Source organism: Calypte anna, chromosome 1 (genome assembly GCF_003957555.1).
Source record: "Calypte anna isolate BGI_N300 chromosome 1, bCalAnn1_v1.p, whole genome shotgun sequence".
In the NCBI taxonomy this organism is placed as follows: domain Eukaryota; kingdom Metazoa; phylum Chordata; class Aves; order Apodiformes; family Trochilidae; genus Calypte; species Calypte anna.
Window position 1 is genome coordinate 190,850,875 of NC_044244.1, and position 20,376 is coordinate 190,871,250.

Genomic DNA, 20,376 nt, shown 5'->3' on the forward strand with positions numbered 1-20,376 from the left:
AGCTTGACATCCAGAGCCTACAAGGCAGCCTGATGTATAAGGTCAACAGGAGCCTTGTGAAATCCAAGGACAAGGGCAAAGTCCTGCATCTAGAACAGACCAACTTCCTTATAGTCATGGGGCATCAACTGACCCCTGGGGAGCAGAGCTGAAAGCCCTGTGAGTCCTAGAGGATGGCAAGCTATGTATGAGCCAGCCATGTGCTCCTGAAGCAAAGCTGCTTGTGCCTGATCCTACTGGAATGTCTCCAGACATCATGGGAATGATTTGGTAAAGGAGGAAAACAAACTCTAACTTTCTAATATAAGACTATTGATCTCACTGCAGGACTATCCATTAGTAGACATCTATAGAGTGACTATACTGAAGTTTTCCAGGATGTTTAGCAGGCTAACATCTTTCCACATACAGGGAATATCCACAGTAATGTGCATTCTTCACTGTGGGAAGCCACCTCCTTATTCCTTTCAGGACTTCTACTTCAGGAGGCATTTGACCCTTGTGTAATGAAATAGGAGCCATTTCCACCCCCAGATAAAAGATAGTCTCATTAGAGGTCTGCAAGTGAATAGAAGCAGGAATACATTTTTCTAGAATTAATTTCTCTTGCTCATATGAGAAGTGAGATGAATGAGGCCATCATGATGTTCACCTGTTATAATTTTCAGCTCCAAATGCACTAGATTAAAACCTTAAATGCTCTTTCTTCATTCAAGCATAACATACACTTTCATAGGCACTTTCATAGTGGATGACTAGTTTCATCAGTGAAAAATGCTAAGAAAACAAAAAGTAATTTATAAGATTAGTTAATTAACTCAAATTTCAATTATTTTTCTAATTGGGGATGATCAGATTATTTTGTAGACACAGCGAAATAAACCCAAACAAATCAAAGAAATACAGAATCTTTAAGTATTTATATTTTCATACAAGCATTTATCAGCAGATCTAATTAGACTAATTTACTTCTGTTTGCACTTCATTCTTGCATGAATAGTCTTCACAGCTGATTTCTTCACTAATATTTACCCCATAAAGCCTTATTATCCTCTACACAGTGTAAAGAGAGGTAAAGCACATCAAGAAAAACATATCCAGTATTTGTCTTCAGGAGATTGCAGTGCTTCTAGAGTAAATATCACTTAGAGAATCTCAATGAAGTATTTGACCTAAATGGCAGTCAGTCTACTCTATAGCAATACTCAAAGAGAGCACAAATGGTGTTTTTGCCCACATCTCAGCACTCCTGAGCCTCTCTTGTGGGTGTAGCTTTTTTGGTGCGTAATAAAAACAATAATAACAATTATCCCCTATTTGCTGTCTGGAAGATAAAGTCATTGACTTGGAAGGCTATACCTCTAGATTAAGGTGGAGACAGATCAGAGTGCACTAAGCTTGGACTGCTGTCAGTCCATTTCTGAGGCAGCTCTGCAGGGAAATAGCACTGAGAACTCCATAGAGTTTTATTTTTATTTGTTCTGCCTCTCATAAATAGAAATGGATGAAAAGCCAGATATGTAATATGGTCTCTGAGAAAAGGATACAGTGATGTGTTTTCAATGGAGTTTATTTGAGTCAACGTGGTTTCTTCATGATTTGTGTTTCCAGTACCTTAACCTCATGACAGAAGTTAGGGGACAAGAGACTGCATCATCCTTTTCTTAAACATGTTGGTGTTTTCTTGTTTCTGACACTTTATGCCTACAAGCAGACCCAGATTCTTCAGAGTTCTGTGACATAAAGAGCCTTAGATGATTTACTCAAAATCTATTTATCTCCTACAATATTTATCTCCTACAATACTGCCCTACAATGAACACACAGATCATTGTAGTGCTTTGGCATCAATCTATATCTCCCTAAATCAATGCAGATATAAGCTTCCCAATGCCATAATGATACTACCTATTTTTTCCTGGAAGAAGAGTTCATATAGGGTAAAATTTTCTTTGTGCTCTTTAAAAAAGCAGAAGACTTCTAAAGAGTAACTTGGAGTAAAATTCTCTTTGCAACTAAGATTATTTTCTGAGTTATGATAGCATATGACTCCTTGACTCACACCACATTAACCACGAGTTACATTGACTGCAGATGGGTTTTACTGTTGTTTGTAGAAGTCATAATTATTGCTGAATATTTAATAAAAAATTTAGAATATGTCCCTTATTCCATATACCTATGTGTCTGCTCTTCCCAAATATGACAACATCCCATTTCATATTGATGTCCCCAGTCGTTCTGCAATATATTTAGAGCCCAAGGCAACTGGTAGAAAAATGAATGCATATCTTTTTTGTAACGTGCTGGGATATGTGCTGTCTTTCTATAGATGGAACACTAAAACTGCAACAGCAGCAACTTAATACTTTTAAAATAATTCCTAAAAAAGGAGCACTGAAACCTGAGTATAATTTAAGTGTCCTTTCTTAAAAATGTAACCCCCAACAAACCAAGTAAGGGATTTTCCTTCCACTCATCTTAATGAAAACTAGAGCTGCTTCACTGAACCAAGGAAATTATAGCAATTAAAAAGTTTAGGCAGAGGAAACTTTGATCCTTCTGCACAATATCTCTGTTAAAAAGGAATATATTCTTTTGTCTCACCAGTGCCTGATGTCTCCGGTAATAGAGAAAAGATAAAAATCAAATAGCCTAAGAAGCACTGAGCACACAACTCTTTCACACTCTATTAAGAGGAAAACCACCTTATCTTCTACAGGCTCTAAATTCAGCAATGGTCTTTGCATTCAAGTTGTATAATTTTCAATTCATTAATCCAGTCAAATTCCCTATTATTTCATCTTTTCAGTGAGAAAAGTATTCTACCTGATGAGTGTTATTTCTTCTACATTTTTTCTGCACATTTCCTGCAGCCAAAGGTGCTAAAATCCTCCTTAAATGAAAAACTATCTGTTCAACTTTATCCATTTTTAAAAAGTAGTTTTAATGTTCTAACAGGGAGCCTATAGGTGAGTACTGCTAACTGAATCACTGTCCATTATTTTTGTAGCAGACAGACAAGAGCAGATAAATTGATTACTGAGGAGAGGAAATTAAAAAAAAAACCAAAACCCTGTATGGTCTCTTCAAATTTTTCCTGAATCTTAGCAGTGAAAAAACAACATTGATGAAAGCAAATTAGAAAAAAATTCATTTAAAACCACACAATCCTGCAAGCATAAAGGAAACAAATGAATTATATTAACACTGCAGCTACAAAAAAAAAAAGTTATCCTCACTGACCTACGTGAAAAGGCAGCATGTAACTCAGATATTGAAATGAATTCTCTGACATTTGCTAAATGAGATTGGATTTACATGAAGGAACAGTTATTTGTCACAAAACCAGCCAAACTTGCCTGCCTGCCAGGCTTCATTTCTGTTGTTCATTGAAGTTTAAAACCTGTGCTGAATGCCTGTGGTTACCACACCTGCATCAGGCAATGCAGTGAGCTATGGCTTCAAACTGACCCTTTATCTTCCAGCACTTACTGCTAGGTCTGGTGGGATACTGAGCCCAATACAGAAGTTGGTAAGAAGTGTGTAAGAGTCCTCTTCTATTAACTCATATTATGTTTTTCTTAGTGCTATTCTAATTAATTAGTAAAGTATAATTAGATGATTAATTTTCCAGAGACTTAACAAGAAAATTCAGGCTCAGTTAAATTTTGCTGAAAGATCTGTTGAAGTTCATGCACCTTTCAAGATAGATTCACATGTACATATCAGTGATGAAGGAAAATTTCTGATTTTTAGTCCTGGAACATCTCATGATTTTGACTTGAAACCAGGGTAAAGGCTGATGACTCTAATTGACTTTATTGGGCTAATGTCAGCCAGAATAAAAACCATTGGAACCAGCTTTGAAGAAATGCTGTGGACTGAAATCATGATGTTCCTCATAACTCTAGTGGAGGTTTTAGGAACCTAATTCTGACTATGCTCCTGCCAGTGCAGCTCATGCTTTTTCTTGTAAAGAAAGGCAGATGTGAAATCAGAATTCGAAACTAGAGTGCTAAACAACAACATATAGTGTTAAAAATTTGATAATTTAATAATTTATTATATCAACAATTTAATAATTATTTAAAAATGTGGTAAATTTGCTATTAAATTAATAATAAGAGGGTGCCATAAAAATCTGTCTGCAATGTCATATCTGAATGAGACAAGGGGGCAGAATAACTCAAAGAGTGAATTTACTTTCCAGAGCATCTCACAACAGGTCACACTCATAGCTTTCCCTTGCAGCAGAGCCATCTCGTTGCAATAGCTCTCCATGGATGCTCTGACTGCCAGTGTAGAAGGATAAAATCACTTTCAATGCTTATAGTGAGCAGGTGATTGGTTTGAAACCTGCTAACAGTGTTAGAAACATGCTTCTACCATGTTCCGTGAAGTGCTTCTGAAAATGGTTTTGATTCTGTTTAGTCTCAGTTAATCTGGTTTCAAGATGAGTTCCCATAGATATCTGTTTCCTTGTAAAGAACCATGGACATTTTCAAATCTAAACTTCACTTCTTTTACAGTAACAGCTCCTGAAGTATTCTCAGCAACACAGACAATTGAAAGACAAAATCCGACTGGCTGGGTACCGAGGGAACAGCCAAAAGGTCTCAGCTGTGGCTTTGTATCTTGAACCATCTGCAAGAATGTGGCAAAATACTGCTTTGATGCCCATTACACTGGGCTTTCATTTTGTGATTGATGACCTATGATCCTTATCTATACAAAGTGTCCTACAGTGTCTGCAGAAGGAAGTAATTACAACAGTCAGTCACTGCAACCTCTACCTCGATTCTAAAATGTCTCAAGGACAACAAGAAAAGAAGATGTATAGAGAGTGCTTTTTTAAGAAAATTACCAACATTTTTTGGCTCTCAGAAAGAAAGAAATATTGATATTTCTTGGAAATGGAGAGACACAGCATTAGTAGCAAGTCAAGGTAAAAACTATTCTAACCTGGCATACCTAAAATCTAAGTGGTTAGAAATACGAGGTTACAAAAACTTCCTTGTATTCCACTAAACCCTGCTTCTGTCCTAGTTTTTAACAAAGCTTTCACTGCTGCCACTCTGCCAGGACCCTTTTAAACAACCAGGAGGAAGATGTGGGAACAGAAATAGCAACACATTGCCTTCTCTGTAAGCTATGGTAATTAGTTGTGGTGCTAGCAGTGTGTTGAAATTATAGCAGCACAATACACTGGTGAAGGAATGGGTCACCTAGAAGGTCAATTTAAAAGCATAAGAAAAAGAAATCGAATTTCTGGAAAGTGGGTGAATGTTTCATTATCTTAGTTCCTAGTTAGTGAGGAGCATCTGGCAAATTGCACCAGGCAGTCTGTTACTTTTCTTTTATTTGCTGCATTTGTAGATGAAGCTATTAGAGTAAGTAAAAAAAGCTTGACCTACAATCAGAATCTTCACAAGACATGAAGTTGGAGATGTGTCAGAATGCAGATGTACACACATAGACAGAGATGTGCAGAGATTTACTAGTCTCAGAAATCTTTTTTTTCTACATTTGGTCTGAATTTGGGGCACATTTAGAAAGGAGCAAATCCCACCTGCCAAGGCTGGTGTGCAAGAAGGACAGACACAGGCCAAGCAGTGCAAGCCCTGCACTGGCACAGCAGCCTGTTTGTGGTACCTCCACGCTGAGCTGGTTCTCATGGACACCAGATTCCCCTATTGATCAGTGCCAAAGAGCCACCACTCACAGGAAATTTAGCAATCTAGTTGCATCTAAACCAGGAGCTATTCAACATGATGGCAGCAAGGCCTGGAAGGACCAAGGCTTTCTGCTCCAGGACCTTAGCCCCTGTTACAGGAGTGGCATGGCAGGGAATTATAAATGGAGTTGCTGAGGAGGTCCCTATGAGCCTCATGTCTGCTGAGCAAACTCCTGCTCATCCTTCCCATGCTCACTGTAGGTACTACAATCATTTATATTTCTCATGAGAAATAAAAGGTCAGCAATGCCCACTGGCACTCCCTCAGCCTCATCACTTAACTTGATTGGTCTCCCTTCTCTTAGATGGACTTGCTTGTAGTGAGATGAAATATCCTCCTCATTTGTCTTTATCAGAAGACACTTCAAATGGGGATTCCCACTGCCCTTCTCAGCAGGTCATGTCCTGTTTTCAGCAATGTTCTCAGCTTTCAGTGCTCTCAATCTTCCATAGCAGCTAATTTAGAGACCATGTTCTACATGTCTTTATAACTTTTCCATGCAAGATTTCAGGTGGGAAACTCTCAAATAGGTTCCAAGCAGTCTCCTGTCTTTTTACCACATTGATTGCTCTGCGAAGAGCCTCTGCTAACTTGCACTGTGCCAAAGTATATTTTCAGATTTCCACCTGTTGACTGTATTCCCATAAGCTTTTATTTCAAATGGATTTTCTTCTCTATGATCATGGTCTAACTAACTGTCTTGTACTTTTCCAGTTGAGAACTTCACAACTGACTGCCCTACTGTAGCTGTTGACATGGAAACATCATAAGCAACTGTTTGTTGGAAAACTGCTTTTTCATATAGAACAGACAGAGCTTAAATGCATGTTTGCTGATTCACTTCAGCCATTTTAAGCTAGACACAGTTTATCTTCATTGTCACTTTTTCCCCTTTTTGCGCAGATGGATCATGGTCTGAGTCTCTGCTTAGAAATGAGGCTGTTGGAAATTGTGACTGTCTTGGTTACAGAAATTCCATACAAATCCTGTTCCCATATGATAAAACTTTATCATCATCCTCTGGCTTGGAAATTATTTTAGCTGACACTTTCCTGCTGCATGAGGCTCTGAACCAGAAAGCAGGCTGTCCCACGAGGGAACTGGAAAGCAGAATATGCGTGCAATGAAAATCTATTGAAGTATCTCTTAGGAAAAGAAAAAGGTGTGCTGCTTCTTTAGAGGAGACATCACATGTCAAGCACATTACCTGTTCTGGGACATTATTTCAATACCTGATGAAACAGAACAATAAGGAAAACAGCCAGAAGTATGTAACACTTACTCCTACTTGAAGCTGCTAAAGAAAGCTGTTTCAGCAGCATTAATAATTCAGTATTGCAGGACATGATTTCAGGTCCCAGCCAGTCATTTCATATCTAACAAGTTTTACTGATAATGTAAAGATAAGATGAATTAGACAAAAATGGTTTGATAAAGTTGCTGCTTTAGATCCGTTTATAAATTCTGAAATTCAGGAAGAGCTTTTTATCTGAAATTACTGTAGCTGTGTTATTCACACAAGGCTCAGTCCTCCAGGATGCTAATGCATGCATTACTTCTTAATCTTGAACAAAAATTCAATGATTTGCAAAGCCACAACCAGATAGAACTAAATCTGCTTTTTATACATTTCAACTGGAAAATCATCCCTTATAAAAGGTTGCTGGCTGTTGGTTCATGCTGCAGCTAATGATGCATGAGACCTCATTTCAGAAGAAATCATTAGACTTATTTCTTACCAGTAGCTAAACAAGCAGATCTAATAAATGTGAAGATGCGAAGAAGAGATCTGTTGCAGAAGCAGAGGAGACTGTTTTGACTGATGTGTACATGTTCAGTTTTCTCTTTATTAGCTGCTTCCTCTTTGTCTGTGAATGTCATTAAAAATTGCAAACTAACCTAATTTTCCTTAACCGCTCATTAGTATCAACCCAGCAAAAAGTATCAGATGACTAAGAAGTATTTGAAGTGTTACAAAAAACGAAGCAGCTTATGTTGTGGCTAACAGTTCAACTGACTATATACCAGATTTTCACTGACCTAGATTATAGTGAGGCTTATTTATATTTACAGCATCATGTTTCAGGATGGGATTTTTTAGCACCAAAATGCCATCAAACGATAGCCTGAAGGCCCTGAATGTTAATACTCCAACATTAATAATAATTGCCACACCATCTTTCAGCTGAGACTAGCAACACTGCTGTGTGTAACTAAGGCACTTCATTTAAGATCTATTGAAAACTTTATGGACGAACACAAAAAATGTGAAAAGCTCACAACTGTGCCTGACATCAGCAGGAAGGCCATCTCAGAAAAACCAGCCTCTCTCCATATATCCCTATTCTTCAATTTTAAAGTTGTATATTTTAGTTCATTGTTCACTCTGTACTTAGTGCAGCAGGATAAGGAATATGGTACTTTTTGTAACTGCCAAAAAAAATAATTCTTCACGCATATAAAATCTGCGTTTCATACAAAAAGACTATATTTGCATTGCCAAAGACAAAAGATGGACTCTTTTTCCAACTTCGTTTACAGATTATCACAGGTCTGTGAGCTACATCCTTTTGTTCTAACCATGGATTTCAAAATAATGCCCCAATGGATTTATTGCCCATCATCTTAGGTGATTCTCTTTTCAAAAATAACAGTCATCTTCCTAATCCCCAGTGTGTCTGATAATAATAAAGTCTTGAGCAAATAGTTATTAAATTATATTGGTTCATTTCTGAACATCCACCTGGTGAAAAGCTCTCTCAAGGGCACAAACTATCCTCTGCTTTGAAAAATAATAATTTGCACTATTTCATTGGTTCTGAACCTGAGCAGCTCTCGCTGAAACCAGTGAGAATAATGGTGCTAGCAGATCTGTAGGAAACTCTAGATTCAGAGAAAGAATAGCTAAAAAATAACAATTGAATATTCAGAAACTTGCTCTTCAGCAGGGCATGTGAAATGAGTAATGTACCAAGCAGGTTTCAATCTTTCAGTCTGAAATGGGTTTTCAAGTACAACAACCCCTTTCATGACTGCAGGTTATGCGTGCACCTCTCTGAGCATTTCTTAACATGTCCACTAAATGCTATCACAAACCCCAGCTTTCTGTACTCTGCCAATTTAGCAGACAGTTTCTGAATGCATGTTTCCATTCTGTGCTATAATTTGGACCATTCAATTGCCTAGGAATAACCAAGTGAAAAAAAAAAACTGTCCTAAAATTCACTTTCCTCCAGTTCCTGTTCAAATAAAGAGAATTCTAATAGTTTCTATCGTGGCATTGAATTACAGGCACAGCTATGTAAGCTCTAGCTATTTCCCCATCAAAACCAAACAATAATGCTGAGGTGCCAACCTCACTCACATTCACTCTGCAGAAATCTAGATTGTCCACAGTGCTCTGAGGCTGAAAGAAATGTACAGTGTGATGCCATAGTTGGAATCATAAACTCATGCAGCTTGACAACCATGCACTGAACATTTGTGTATCCTCAGTAGCTCTGACACTACTAACTAAGTGGAAAACGAATTTAGAAGGAATCCCTGGGGAATAAGAATATGGGGAACAAGCCAGACTATTTCAAACAGGACTGTCAGTGACTGTCTCACTGAAGCACACAGCAGAAGCATTCAAAGACAAACAGCCGGATGCTACAGCTTTTTCAGGGTATGTGTATGCACAACAACATGTGTGTGTGAGAGAAGATATTCAGTGTGGGTGTGATTCAGGTCACATAACTTAAGTGTGTCTCTAAATGTAGATTTTACATCTCAGCTAATCACCTGAGGCTCCTTCCACTCACTGTAAGAAATAGACATTTTTAGGGCATGATTTGCCTGAGCAATTTAGATGCCCTACTTCTGGATGAGATGAATTGCACTCTGAAAGTGCCAAGTGCACTACAGTGACTCAAGGGACATATCAGGCAACTTGCTTAGTGAAGATGCTCACAATGCATATGTGAATATAACATATATTTAACCCTAACATACATTTATTTGGGTTTTCTTATATATATATATATATATATGTACTACATAAATACATGTATAGATGTTCTCCCTCTTTGCAATGAGTATTTAGCTATGACCATTTCATACCTCTCTCTGGATCCCTCAGCACCTGCCACCAAAAAGCCCTGAGGAAATGATATCTTCTTACCATTTTTCCTTCCAGATCTACATAGGAGAGCTTTCCATCACCCATTCTGATGTTATCATGTTTTCAGATTCTACTGCCAGGATGTCTACTGGAATTTGCATTTCTCATTAGGATTTCAGACTGCATGCAACTTCCTATGCAGCACTCCCAGGAGAATTTGCCCATGGAGCTTGACCTGATGCTCACTGGCCCATGGATGTTCTGTAACTGCAACATTATATAAAACAGCTCTCATTCAGCCCTCACAAACTGCTTCAGGCAAACTTAACTGAAACTCAGAGAAGTTACCAAGTGAAATTTTTCCATGATTTTCTTGAAATCAAAGTGATTTCCAAGTGATATGGCCTCATGCTGACTTCTAAAAAGTTCAGGACGTGTATAAAGGTGTCTAAATTTAAGGAAGAATTTGTTGTGCTGGAAAACAGAGTAAACAACACAAGTACTTCCACCTGCTTCCCTTTACCTACTGCTAAGTTGCTATGGCAAATCTTCAGATTCTGTTCTTCGTGGCTCAATAAAAATGAACATGACAAACTAATTTTAACTACATAATGTTTGTGTTTATACAGATGTACACATCAAAGCTATGAAATGGTTAGCACTAATTCCAGCTAGAAGTCAAAAAGTAGCGGACTAAATGCCCTATGTGCACTGTACACAACCTTTTAGGTCAGTGCAACATGGGCTGGACAAAAAGATTAATCTTAAACTTTCTCATCTTATGGGAAGAAGCTCTGCCCTTGGTTACAGTTCTCAGTGCAGTGCTCTCCTCCAGAGAGTTGGTGAAGTCAGCTGCAAACACTTCTCTTCTGAATCCCAGCTGCATCAGCCTTGTCCCAGCTCTGGTTTTCATACTCACCTTTACAGCCAACTTAAAATTTACATCGTGACTCACATATTTAAAAGTAGTCCTGAGATTCAAGTATGTGCATTTCAGTAAGCACAACCTGTCCCTTTACAACTGGGAAGAGGAAGCCATGAGTAGGTGAAATGATGTTTGCTCACCGATGGTACTGAACAGATTTTAAACAGTGAAGTGGCAACAAAAGGGCTGGGGTGTATGTGGAAGCTTTTGAGCTGCTTCTGTGAAGTGATACACCATCCACAGCACCTGTTTGTGTCTTTGAACAATTGGAATTTTTAATTATAAACATTTTTTTCAGAAGCTGTCCTGGTTTGAATGAAGATTAGAAGGTGCCGTGGCTGTTTATTCTAAGCCTATTTAATTATTTTTCATCTGAAATCAAGAAACAGAGTGTAAGAAGGCAGCGCTTGGATGCCAGATGAGTCCTGAAAACGTTTTCTTTGTATGATCTCTTTGTAGCATTACTGAAGTATTACTTTTATCCTCAGAAATCTAGCACAAGTACTTCAAGCTCAGGAAGCCAATCCAGTAATAAAAAGGAAACCCCTTCATAATAAAGCTCTGTTTCCTCCGAAGTTTTCAATGGCTGCTTGCAGTCACTGAACTTTTTAAAGGACTGTACCTCTCTGATGCTTAACTCTGCAAAAGACTCTCACACAAAGAAAATGGTCTGGCATTTCCTAAGAATAATCAACAGTAACCATATGTAGTTAACTCAAAAGCCTGAGTATGGGATTTGAGTCTAGGAGAAAGCAAAGCCTGGATCTATTTCAAGGAGACCAAATATATAATCTTACAAGAGCAGGTTTTAAAATCCTAACTCAAAAAGATAAAAAGGAAGATAAGAATTTGCATAAGAAGCACTAAAAATCCCTATGCTTCTATATTGCCACAATATTAGCTGGCTTGTTTTTCAATAATCATGAGCTCATGGGTGAATTCCAAGGAATAAAAAAAATACAATACAATTTTTTTGTGTCTCATTTCACATATTCAATTCAAATTAAGGTCATTCACCTTCACCAACAAACAAAATAAAAACTTGCCACCTTTCATATCTATTCTCTCAATTTCTACTTTTCTTTCTGTATTTCTTTTCCTCAAAGAGAGATGTAATGACAAAGAGGATGTGTATTCCCAGAATAGATATCAGCATTTCCTATTGCTCTTAAGTCTCATACTTTGCTCTAATTGCCAGGGACTTTCTGATAACATCCCAAACAGAAAAATAGGGTCTGTAATATAAAAGGAAAGGGTAGTACTGAAAAAAAAAATCAGGGAATTCTTAATAAATATACCAGAGGACACACGAAAGACAGGTTGGGATAAAGAATAAAACCAAACCAAACCAAAAATATCAGAAACACCAGAGTATGCACATATAAAAGATCATGTCAATGAGCTTACAAATTTCTTCTGACAAATCATTCTTGATCACTTTCCTGTGGTTGTGTACACTTTTTAAGCGTGAATTAAATGCTTTTCAGCCAACTACTTCTAGTCCTACATTCAACCCATCATGCCCATATTAAATTTTAACTTACTTTATTTAATGGAACTTCTTTAATATATCTCAACTGAAAATGCCATGTTATTTCAGTAGGGGCTGGGTGGGGAAATCAGAGATTGTATGGGAAAGAAGAAATCCCTACATCAATGAACTCTGTATCCACTAGCAATCTGCTTATACTTTTTCTCACCCACTTTTCTGTTGGCTTTTCTATGGGCAGATAATGACTCCTATTTTCAATTATTACAACCTATCTGGACTTTAATTTATTTCCTTGTGCAACTTAGAACGTAGTTATTTACTTTGATTAAGCTTTCTGGCTGAAAAATAACAATGCTTGTATCCAGTGAAGGACCACAAAATCCCTACAAAAGGAAAACAACAAATTTAAATCATAATCACAGCTAGAGATTTGCAACACTTGGTGATTTGCCTCTAGTTCTCTTGCACATGCTGACCAAAATAAACAATCGAAATAGAAATGTCCTGAGTTGAAAGAATAAAAATGAAAGATGCTAAATCCCAGACTATTTGCCTGGGTCTTGGATAAAGAGTTTATCCATAAAGTGAAAATTTCAGTCTCTGAAACAAGCACATTTCTGAAACCAAATTTTTTCTTCCTTTGTGCCTAAGGTAGGTATAAAGCTACCTTTTTGGTGTATATGATTTGAACTAAGAGTGCCTAGCACAATGCTGCAAATGCGCTGCACTACAGCGCATTATAATAATATGTAAATACAGAGTCTCTCAGACTTTCAGAGGTTGGACACAGCCAATTGTTGTGGGTTTGACTGCAAAAATATATGCTAACAAAAGTGACTGAGGGTTTTGGAGGTTTTCTGCTTGAGAAGCCTGGGGCAATTTTTTTGGAATGACTTTGGAATAAAAGAATTGTGTTTGCATTTATGGTTTTGGAAGTGATATTTAGATATGCAGCTAAGAATCAAGACTCCTGCAGTGAAGCACTGTGCAGACCAGCTTAGTGAGACAGGCTATATCTAGAATCTTGAACTAGCAGAAAACCAGGCTCATCAGTGCACAGAGAGCAAAACCATGTAGAAGAACTAATCCAGATGCAGCACAGATATATTAGCTTGTCTCAGTGTGCAAGCTAATTAAGCCTCAGTTCTCAGCAGGGCTTACCAGGGTGATTGCTAATACAGTGGTAACTGAGCTTTGCTGCAACTCAGACCAGTGTGTTGCTCAGGACCCTGTGTCACCCTTTTTGTGTACACAGTAATTGACTTCAGGTTGCTGGCTTGGATTTTTGCACCAATTGTTCCCACATTCTGGGTTTTTGGCTACCTCATGCAAGGTAAGCTTTCTTGTATCCTGCCTGTCCAAGGTCTGTAGCTTTTCATAAATTGCAAATTTCAGGGAGCTGACTAAAGTTCTTGACAATAAAGCACTCTGTGTTTGGTCTGGAAAAAACCTACCACAGGTAGAATGGCTCCAGAAACTAAATACAAAGTAGGAAAGGTTCATAGAAAGTTAGAGATGCATTGAAACCATGACACTTCAAAGATGGACCTTGCCCAACAGCAAGATCACAGGTAACAGTGATCCATATCCTTTCAATCCTTGCCTGTTCTAGCAGCAGTACCAATTAGTGCTTCATGTGTCCACTAGAATAAGACCATCCATGCTAATATTTAAGTTCTCCCTTCTTCTCTTGCTACCATATCCTCTCATGCTGAGGGCATAATGACAAAATGTAGGAATTTTAGCCTTAATTGGATCTCTGCAATGTTATCACCTGAATTAGCTCCCCATAACAATTATCACTGCCTGGAGGCTGACAAATTGCTTCCCTCTACTTGATGATTGTCAGGAATTTCAAATTATATGCTGAGCATGGGGGAAAAATGAAAATGAAAAGCTAGAGAAGCCATAATTATTAAGACTATTAAAGTATTTGGGCACAGAGTCCCATAGTCTCCAGGAGTTGCCAAAAGGCAGGAGTGACAGCAAGAACTTTGCTAGGGGCAATTGGGCAGTCTTTCACCTCACAATGACTGTGGCAATAGACTTGCACAGTCAAAGAAAAGATATAAACACTGCTAACCCTGGGTCACAGGCAGTTCTATGCTATTCACTACTGCTTTTAAGCTATGTACACCAACCTGTTTATCATCTCATTGCATATTTAATCTTGGGAGGTAGATGGTAGCTTCTTTTGTCGCATAGATTGATAGAAGGGTAAACATAAGCAAGGGGACAGCAGCAGATTGTCATGCATTTCCAAGCGCACATAATAGTCCTTGCTTTGTAACAGCAAGGTCTTGGGCAATAAGTGATCTTTATTGAGAAGAATCATTCCATGTCTAGGCCAGACCTCACACAGAAATGCAGCGCGTCCCTACATGACAGTATTCATCTCAGATCTCAAAAAAACTGACAGCTGGTAAGAAATCTTCATCTCATCAAATCAAATCAGTAATAAAAGATAATTTTTGTTGAAAATGGCTTGAAATGACTGAATTAAGCACTAGGGCTTTATCCAGTTTTCACATTAATGATGCTGATTGATGCATTCCTCAGTTCAGTTCAATGCAGTTCCTCGAGCCTCTTGCCGAAACCACACCATAAGTCAGGTTAGACAAGGAAGCTGCTGATATGTTCCCAAGAGAAAACTCTCCCTCCTTACCTGACATACAGTGACCTCTTCCTGATTAGTCCTCAGGGAACCAGACCCAGAACTCATGCTGTGATTCATCATCTGCTCACGCAGGTCATTGGATTTTTGCCTCAAAACCGAGCGTTACTCTAAGGAGATAAAAAAAGCAGAGAATAAAGATATTTTAGTTTTCTTGACCTATATAATCATTAGGGCTGCTAAACGCAAATTAATGTTAAATTAATGAGCATAAGGCTGTCCTGAAAATTGAGGTCTAGCAGAAACTTGCATTAATATATTACCTCAGGTAAATATATGCCCTTTTTATTGTGGTGCCCTTTTATTGTGACATGTGAAAAGTCAGATAGTTAGATCCTCTGTCCTGAGTTTCAGGGAAGGAAAGGAGGCTTAAAGTGTGTTACCAAATATCCTTCGTTCTATAAAAGATGATGAAAGCTGTTTCCCACTATATCATTTCTCCTTCCAAACAATGAGATACCTTGTTAAGGGCAGTGGGATGATGCACTGAAGTTACTAATGAGTCAAGCATTTAGTGTAAAATCCCACTGAACTGAAGGAGATATATCAAAGTCTAATTATCCTGAAGCAGATGTGAAATTCTTCTCTGACCAATAAACCACCTTATTTACCCAGCTCACTGGGGACTGGCTCTGCTTCTTTTAAATAAGTGGATCCATAGCTGGATCTGGGGGACTGAGCCAGAAACTTCAGACCTCTTTAAGCTGTTTAAGGATGGCACAAAATCACTATCCACACCTTGTTCTTCTTCATACCTCTGCCTGTAGCTTTCTCTGCTGACCAGAACCATGGGACCAGTGCTAGGGTAAGGTTTCAGCTAGAGGTGTATTATTTGGCCAGGGTCCCATTACAAATGACAAATCCCTTTACTGCCTGGTCAGTGGTCCTCCTGCTGTCATACTCCCCTCGCTCTGTATGCTAATGAGCTGAGTTGTGGTTTGCAAGAGGAAAAGTTTGAAGTTTTGGAGACAGCCTCTAATTTGTCGAAACTAGCAAACAAAAGGCAATGCTCCAGCAACAACAGAGTCATAATTCAACATAAACCAGGAAATATACCAACACGAGCTAGAAGACTAACTTGAATGGATGAACAAACCCCATTTCAGTAAGTCAGTGCCACTTTCAAGCTTAAGATGTTGCAGATCAGGATACCAGGAAAGAGAAGAAGATGTTCCCTGGACCTCAAGGTTTCACTGCTTCTAAAGGAAGGTCTACATTTCTCCACAGCAAGTCTGGAGCAGAAGTGAAACCAGCAGGCAATGTTTCCTTCCTTAAAGGATGGAGGTACATCCCACCAGATCACACCACCTCCCAGTGCAAGCAAATCAATATTTACTGTGCATTTATAACCCACTGGTCTGCTCCCTGATTGTTGCTGTTTGAGTTATGTGAGGTTGCTGTAAGACAGCAATACTCTTATTTTCTCCTAGCAGAAATCTCAGCATTATTTTTGTTTGATCATTTGCCACTCACACTGGCTCAGTTCCCAGAAAGTCTAGATGCTTTGCAACAACAACATACTCATTTTTATTCAGTGCCTTTAACTTTTCATTGGATCTGACCTTCCAGGATCCACATTTTGCACAGAGACTTGCTACCTTCAAGCTGGCATAGCAGAGTTGTTCGATTTGGTTTTTGTGCTTGTTTGTTTTGGGGTTTTTTTCCTGTTTTTCTTTGCCAATCTAGTGGGAGGCGTCCCTGCCCATGCAGGGGTGCATAGAACTAGATGATCTTTAAGATCCTTTCCAACCTAGCCAGGGTTGGATTTCTTCATGCATTTTAATTACCTTTCCACTGAGCTGCTTTGGGCCATTACCTACTCAGTCTGCCACAGACAGTGGTTACTTTGCCAGTCAGCTGGGAACCACTTCTGTAGTACGAGACTCTTTAGGCTTCCCACATAGCTATGACTTCACTGACTGCAACTGGAATTATGTGTGTCAGGAGAAGAGACACTCTGACACACAGACTGTATTTCAGATTTATTCCGTAGCTTGTTTCTTGCTCATTTCTTTCACCTAGAGTACATCTTTAAACTTCTAAGTCATTTAAAAGCCAAAATACTCAGTGGAACTAAGGCTCCTGCAAACCTGCGTTGTTTTTAAAGTGAAGTTTAGTTTTGAAGTGTTTATCCCAGTGTAGGATTTAAGTTTGCTCTATGTGAGTCGTATATGTTCTACTCCTCCCGCTCCAGAATTTATTAAATTTCATTATAAAAATTTTAACATTTTGTCTTGGCGAGTAGGAAAGGTGATGTTAAAACCAAAAGGCTTCCATGTCTCTTCCTCATACAGTGTCAGTCTGCATACAGACAGAATACTACAGTTTTACTGATTGTTACAAGGTCTCTTCATGTGTGGTAGATACATGGAAGAAGAGAGTAAACACAGCATAATTCTGTTTATTTAATGTTTTACACCTGGAAGAGGACAAAGATATGAACAACTTACATCAGAGCAGCTGTAATGGCAGCTTTCCCTTTAATAAGCAACCAAATCCCAGGCAGATTCTATGTGGGAGTAACTCCCAGATTTAGACACCAATCTGGAGTGTGAGAAGAGAGGACTGAAAATCTGACGCTCTAGCACAGCATCCAGTTATTTGCAACTTGAACACCAGCTCATGAGATTCTCAAATGACTACAGCTTGGTCAGGTGATATTAAAGCTTCTGCTCTGACTTTAGAGCACTCTTGTATTTTAACTGATTTTAAATGTCTGTAAATTTATTCTGAATTTAATAATTTATCCTTATAGACATTTTGAAACCACAACACCTCTGAAAAAATTGTCCAATAAGTATGTGGTGGATATTCAGAGTTCAAGTTCTAGCTCCCTGTTTGATATTTAAAATTCCGAAATACTAATGACAGTTCTGTTACTTCATGTTCTTTTAGTTCTCCTACTGATGCCAAGATACTACAGTGATGGTTGCATTTACAATATGAACAGAAAAAGGAAGAGTGATGCTCCATTTCTGCCATCAGAACTGCTATGACTTTTTTCCCCACTGGGAAAAAAATCCTTTTTTTCTCAACACTTCTTGAAATGGGGTCCTTATGGAGGAGCAGCTTCCTAAACAGCTTTGCTTTTGCTAGATGTGAATAAGTAGCATACTTAAAGTTCAGAAAAACTTCAAATTCCTTCAAATTCAGCACTGAATCTAAATATCACACTTTCAAGGCTCCTGCACAATTAAAAAGACACGGAGGCCATGACATACTGACCAGAAATACAGTAAAAGCCACTTCATTAATTTCACACCATTTAAAGAAAGGGAGAATGAAGAACAAGTTGCTACCCGAATGCACTATTGGCAAAATTTGCCAGATTTGACTTTCCAAATCCACCTGCAAAGGTCGCACCTGCTGCCTGATTCACTAATGCTCTGACAAACTAACTCTGGTACCTTAGTTATGCATTTAAAGGGTAAATGGTTGAGCAAACTGTAACTTATATTATTAAACATCAACAAGTTTGCTGATCACACCAAGATGTGTCGTATGGTTGATGGGAAGGGAGGTCTTGAAAGGCTCGAGAGGTGTGCCCATGCCAACTTCATGAAGATAAATAATTCCAAGTTCAACTCCCAAGCACAATTAAAGGTTGGGCAGACAGTAGACTGAGAACAGCCCTGAGGAAAAGGACTTGGGGGTGTTGGTTGATGAGAAAATCAACATGAGCGGGCAATGAGACCGCTCTCATCAGACCCCACCTGGAGTACTGTGTGCAGTTATGGGGTTCCCAACATAGGAAGGACATGGAGCTCTAGGAGCGAGTCCAGAGTTGAGTCACAAAGATGATCCTATGAAGACAGGTTGAGAAATTCAGGGTTGTTCAGTCTGGAGAAGAGAAGGCTCCAACGACACCTTATAGCAGCGTTCCAGTACCTGAAAGGACTCCAGGAAAGTAGGGGAGGAACTGCTTGCAAGGGTGTGGAGTGACAGGACAAGGGGGAATGGCTTTAAACTTGAAGAGAGGGGATTTAGGTTAGACATTAGGAAGAAAAACTTCACTGTGAGGGTGGTGAGACCCTGGCACAGGTTGCCCAGGGAAGTTGTGGCTGCCTCTTCCCTGGCAGTGTTTAAGGCCAGGTTGGATGGGGCCTTGCACAGCCTGGTCTGGTGGGAGGCAGGGGGCTGGAAGCAGATGATCTATAAGGTCCCTTCCAACCCAAACTATTCTATGACATTTTGCTAATTATTGCTGGGGTCAGATATGATGATATAATGGTTTGTTCTCATCTGTGGCCCTGGAAGTGTTGCTGTAAGAAACGGAGCAGATAAGATGGAGGGAGATATTTTTTTTATACTCCACTTTAGAACTTCACAAATCTATTTTACTTTTATTTTTCACTTTTAAGCATATGCAAAAGATTGCAGCATTGATTGAATTTAGAGAACATGGTAACAAAAAAGCCCCGATCTTACAAGTATAGTTAAGCAACTGAAATGCTGATGTAATATCCAATAGTGAAAATAATAGTTCAGCACCACTTTATTAGCCTGAATGCTTTTAGTGCTGGCACCTTGAGAGACATAGCAATGCTTTCTGTCAGCAGGTATCAAAATTTCCTTTCCTGTGTGATTCAGGATCATCACTGTTTGCTTCTAGATGATAACAGATTTCCTAATTGCTGCTTTTGTGCTTCTCAAATAATGCACCTCTAACCCACTTCAGCAAATGATGAAGCAGTGATTGCTATAATGCAAAAGGGAGGTTGGGAAAGGCAGCATATTTCTCTTGGGCTCTGTCAGATGGTAAAAGAAAAGCAAAACTCAAAGTGTCTGATTTTAACAGACCACACTGCTTAAAAAAAAAAACCAAAAAAACTAGGAAGGCATTTGAGACAGAATTTTATCATCGCAAAAAGGGTGTGTCAAGTTTATGTAAATATTCTTCTCCTCCATTTATCAGATCTCTTGAATGAATGCTTTAAGATTTAAAATAACAGAATGCATTTATTCCTGCAGTGAGTGTTTTTTCACTTCTACCCTTTCCCCATAGTGTTGTCACTGCTGTTTTACATGTGGAGGTCTGAAAGAAAGGTGAACAGGCCAGCATCAAGACATCAAGACTTCAGAGGACTGGGAATGATTCTTGATTTTCTAAAGATATGGTGGCAGCCTGGGTGAATCAGAACAGTAAATTCCAACACCTAAGGCAAAGATAGATGCTAAGCTTAACATTGTTTCTTTGGCTATGCATGACAGGTACCTAGCATCACAGAACTCTGGGAGCTTTTGAAACTACTGTAACACACATAAGAAGTGAAAAAGTGTGCAAAAAGATGTGAAATGCTACTACATTTTTGTTAGCATTTCATGTCTTCTTTTTACGGTTGAGTCTTTGTTTTTGTTTCAGTTTTTGCTATAAGTACTCTGATGCCTGTTTTTATATGATTAGGAGTTCAATTCCTTAGCAGTCTGAGGTTGCAAGCAATCACA

At 38.7% G+C, this 20,376-nt stretch overlaps 1 protein-coding gene across 1 annotated transcript in view; it reads right to left on the reverse strand.

The window, feature by feature from the left end:
• The window catches only part of DLG2 (discs large MAGUK scaffold protein 2), a 967,325-nt gene that overhangs the window by 76,805 nt on the left and 870,144 nt on the right, over window positions 1-20,376 (reverse strand). The window contains 2 exon segments of the mRNA XM_030469255.1: window positions 14,923-14,942; window positions 14,944-15,022. Coding sequence (XP_030325115.1) covers window positions 14,923-14,942; window positions 14,944-15,022 — 99 coding nt within the window.